Raw genomic sequence first — 2,615 nt, forward strand, 5'->3', positions numbered from 1 at the left:
GAACGGGTAAGTTCATAACTTACACTTATGATAGGACCCAACTTAGTACGAACTGTACATAAAAATCACGATAAACAAAAAACTACATATCAATCAGGAACCTGACATTTTTCGAGGGTGAAAAGTATCCTATGTGTTACTTTGGTTTGTATCTGTGCCAAATTTCAATAAGATATCTTGAACCGTTACAAAATTATCGAGTAAATAGAAAAACAAATTGTAAAACAAGAAACGTTACTATTTCCGAGATCGAAAGTAGCTTAAGTATTCTTCCAGATTTTCATTTACATCTATGACGAATTTCATCGAAATCCGTTAAGTTTAGTGTATAAACTCTAACAAACTTTCATCCATCTAAACTTTGTAAGACGTGCAATTCATCTACTACTAGCCGTTGCTCGCGACTTCACTCACGTGAAATTAAAAAAAGGACATGTCCTTTATCGGTGAAAGAATTTTTGAAATCAACCGATCGATCGATCGACATCGATTAGTTTTTGAGTTATTTCAATACGTATAAGTATCCAAAACTACAAATCTTTCCTCTTTATAATATTAGCATATAAGAATGTCGGTGTCAATTCCAGTTATATATCACCATCTCCAGTGACAGTGACAGTGTCGGAAGGTGACATGGCGACTGTCAACTTGACTGTCAGCCGGCGACCGCGCGCCCTCGCCATCGGTAAGTCATCGCTACATTATGACAAAAAAATAGTCATTACAGTAATAATCTGCTCGATCCTTATTAATCTCCTAACAGTAAATAACTTACAGTCCTAAAATCAAAGACAAGATCATTTACTTTTTAGTAAATTATTGGGTAATTATCCCACTTAATAAAACCGTAAAATTTCATTATATGTATCAACTCTTCGGAATCCACAGAATCAACTAACTTCAAATTGGTCACCAGTTTCCAATTACATTAAAAAAGTCTTGGTTACGAGTAAAATGTTAACTACAGTTTGAATAATATTTTTTATTGTAAGTAGTGTCGTTTTGTCAATTAAACACTTTTGTCCGGCTCGAAGGACTATTTTTTTTGTTATGTCATTGGAATCGATTTAAATTCTTTGGTCATGTCAAATCTTAAAACTAAAGTGCAAAAAGGGATAATGATGTTCAAATTAATCTATTTGTAATGATTTTTTTATCCACCTCAAAGGACCATCCTTTGTATATATTATCTTGATAACTATTTTGATATCTTAATTCAAATATTGTCTTAGGTTTAAATAAATAACGCACAAAATAATAAAGGGTTTTATGTTAAAATCCAGATTAATAAAATAGGCTTTAAGTTTTATTATTATTAATAACTAGCTGTTCCCATGCGACTTCATCCGCATAAGATTATGAAAATTTTATTTTATTGTTTACATTTGTCAAATTATCAATAGCAAATGTCAGAATGACATAACATGACAAAACATGGCAATCTTACTTTCTTGATGTTGGCAACAACTTATGGTCTCTTTCTCACATTATGGTTTTTATCCAAAATATTTACCTCCTAAGTTTGATGACGTAAAAATATAGCCTAAAGCGTGACGTAAGTGTAGGGCTTTTTATTACAAAAAGAATTATTAAAAAATATGGTGTAATTGCTGACATCTTAGGCAACAAAGAAGTGTGTGTTTACGCTTTATTATAATAGTATAGATGTCTAAGTTTAGTCTAAAAGAAAGGAGATTAATACATCGTTTTAGTATATAAGTGTAAAAATGCTTATTTAATTTACTAACATTGTGCCAATTTAGATTTAAGGTGATTGGTTTGTATTTACTAATAAACAATTTCGAATAATGTGTAGTTGAATAAATTCAGGAATTAAAAAATGAGTAATTTTAATAGAAAAAAAAAATTAAATGCAGTTTTATGATAATTGTATGTAGCAATAAATTTTTTTGTCTTAATAATATATATAGAATGTTAAATTTGAGATATTGTTTGTTAGTTGTATATTGTAATAATAAATGCAAAGAAATTGTTAACTCATAAAATAATTTTAGTTAAGAATATTTAGAGTTGACATTTTCAATATCTCGCATATTCAAAAACATTAATTGTGTTAACATATCAAAAATTATCAGAAATTTAATTATGTTTTTTGATGTATGTGTTCTGAAATAAATATCTGATATACAATCTAATATAATGATTTTTAATTAATAATTACGAATTATTTATTCCTTTTTTTATTCAGAATTACATAAAAAAATAAAAAAATCGATAAATACTAAAAATCTGTTTTATATTTTTTTTTATTCTGCAAAAATCAAATTTTAAAATTGAGGTTATGAAATTCTGAACACTTTTTTTCTAATTTCTTTGGTTTCGGTGTTTTGTTACGCCTTGTTGATTTGCCCTTTTATTTAAAACCTTTCCTATATTTCCTATTTTAATTCTTATTAACAGTCAAACGGGGAAATCTGAGGTATGTAAACTGTCTCTGTCTAATTTCTTGTAATCTTTTAGAATTGCGGCAAATAAAGGCATATGCTTCAGTTCAAACTTTTTATTTATTTTTTAAACTAAGCATAACGAATAGGGAATATGCATGTATTTTTATTCTTTTTTAAAACGATTCTACTTGTTATAAAATAACCACA

At 28.0% G+C, this 2,615-nt stretch overlaps 1 protein-coding gene across 1 annotated transcript in view; it reads left to right on the plus strand.

Annotated features, from left to right (window-relative positions):
* The window catches only part of LOC106106028 (carboxypeptidase D-like), a gene marked incomplete in the record, with an annotated part of 22,752 nt that overhangs the window by 5,622 nt on the left and 14,515 nt on the right, over positions 1–2,615 (plus strand). The window contains 1 exon segment of the mRNA XM_013286554.1: positions 588–685. Coding sequence (XP_013142008.1) covers positions 588–685 — 98 coding nt within the window.

The sequence above is a fragment of the Papilio polytes genome, unplaced genomic scaffold (genome assembly GCF_000836215.1).
Source record: "Papilio polytes unplaced genomic scaffold, Ppol_1.0 DF824269.1, whole genome shotgun sequence".
In the NCBI taxonomy this organism is placed as follows: Eukaryota; Metazoa; Arthropoda; class Insecta; order Lepidoptera; family Papilionidae; genus Papilio; species Papilio polytes.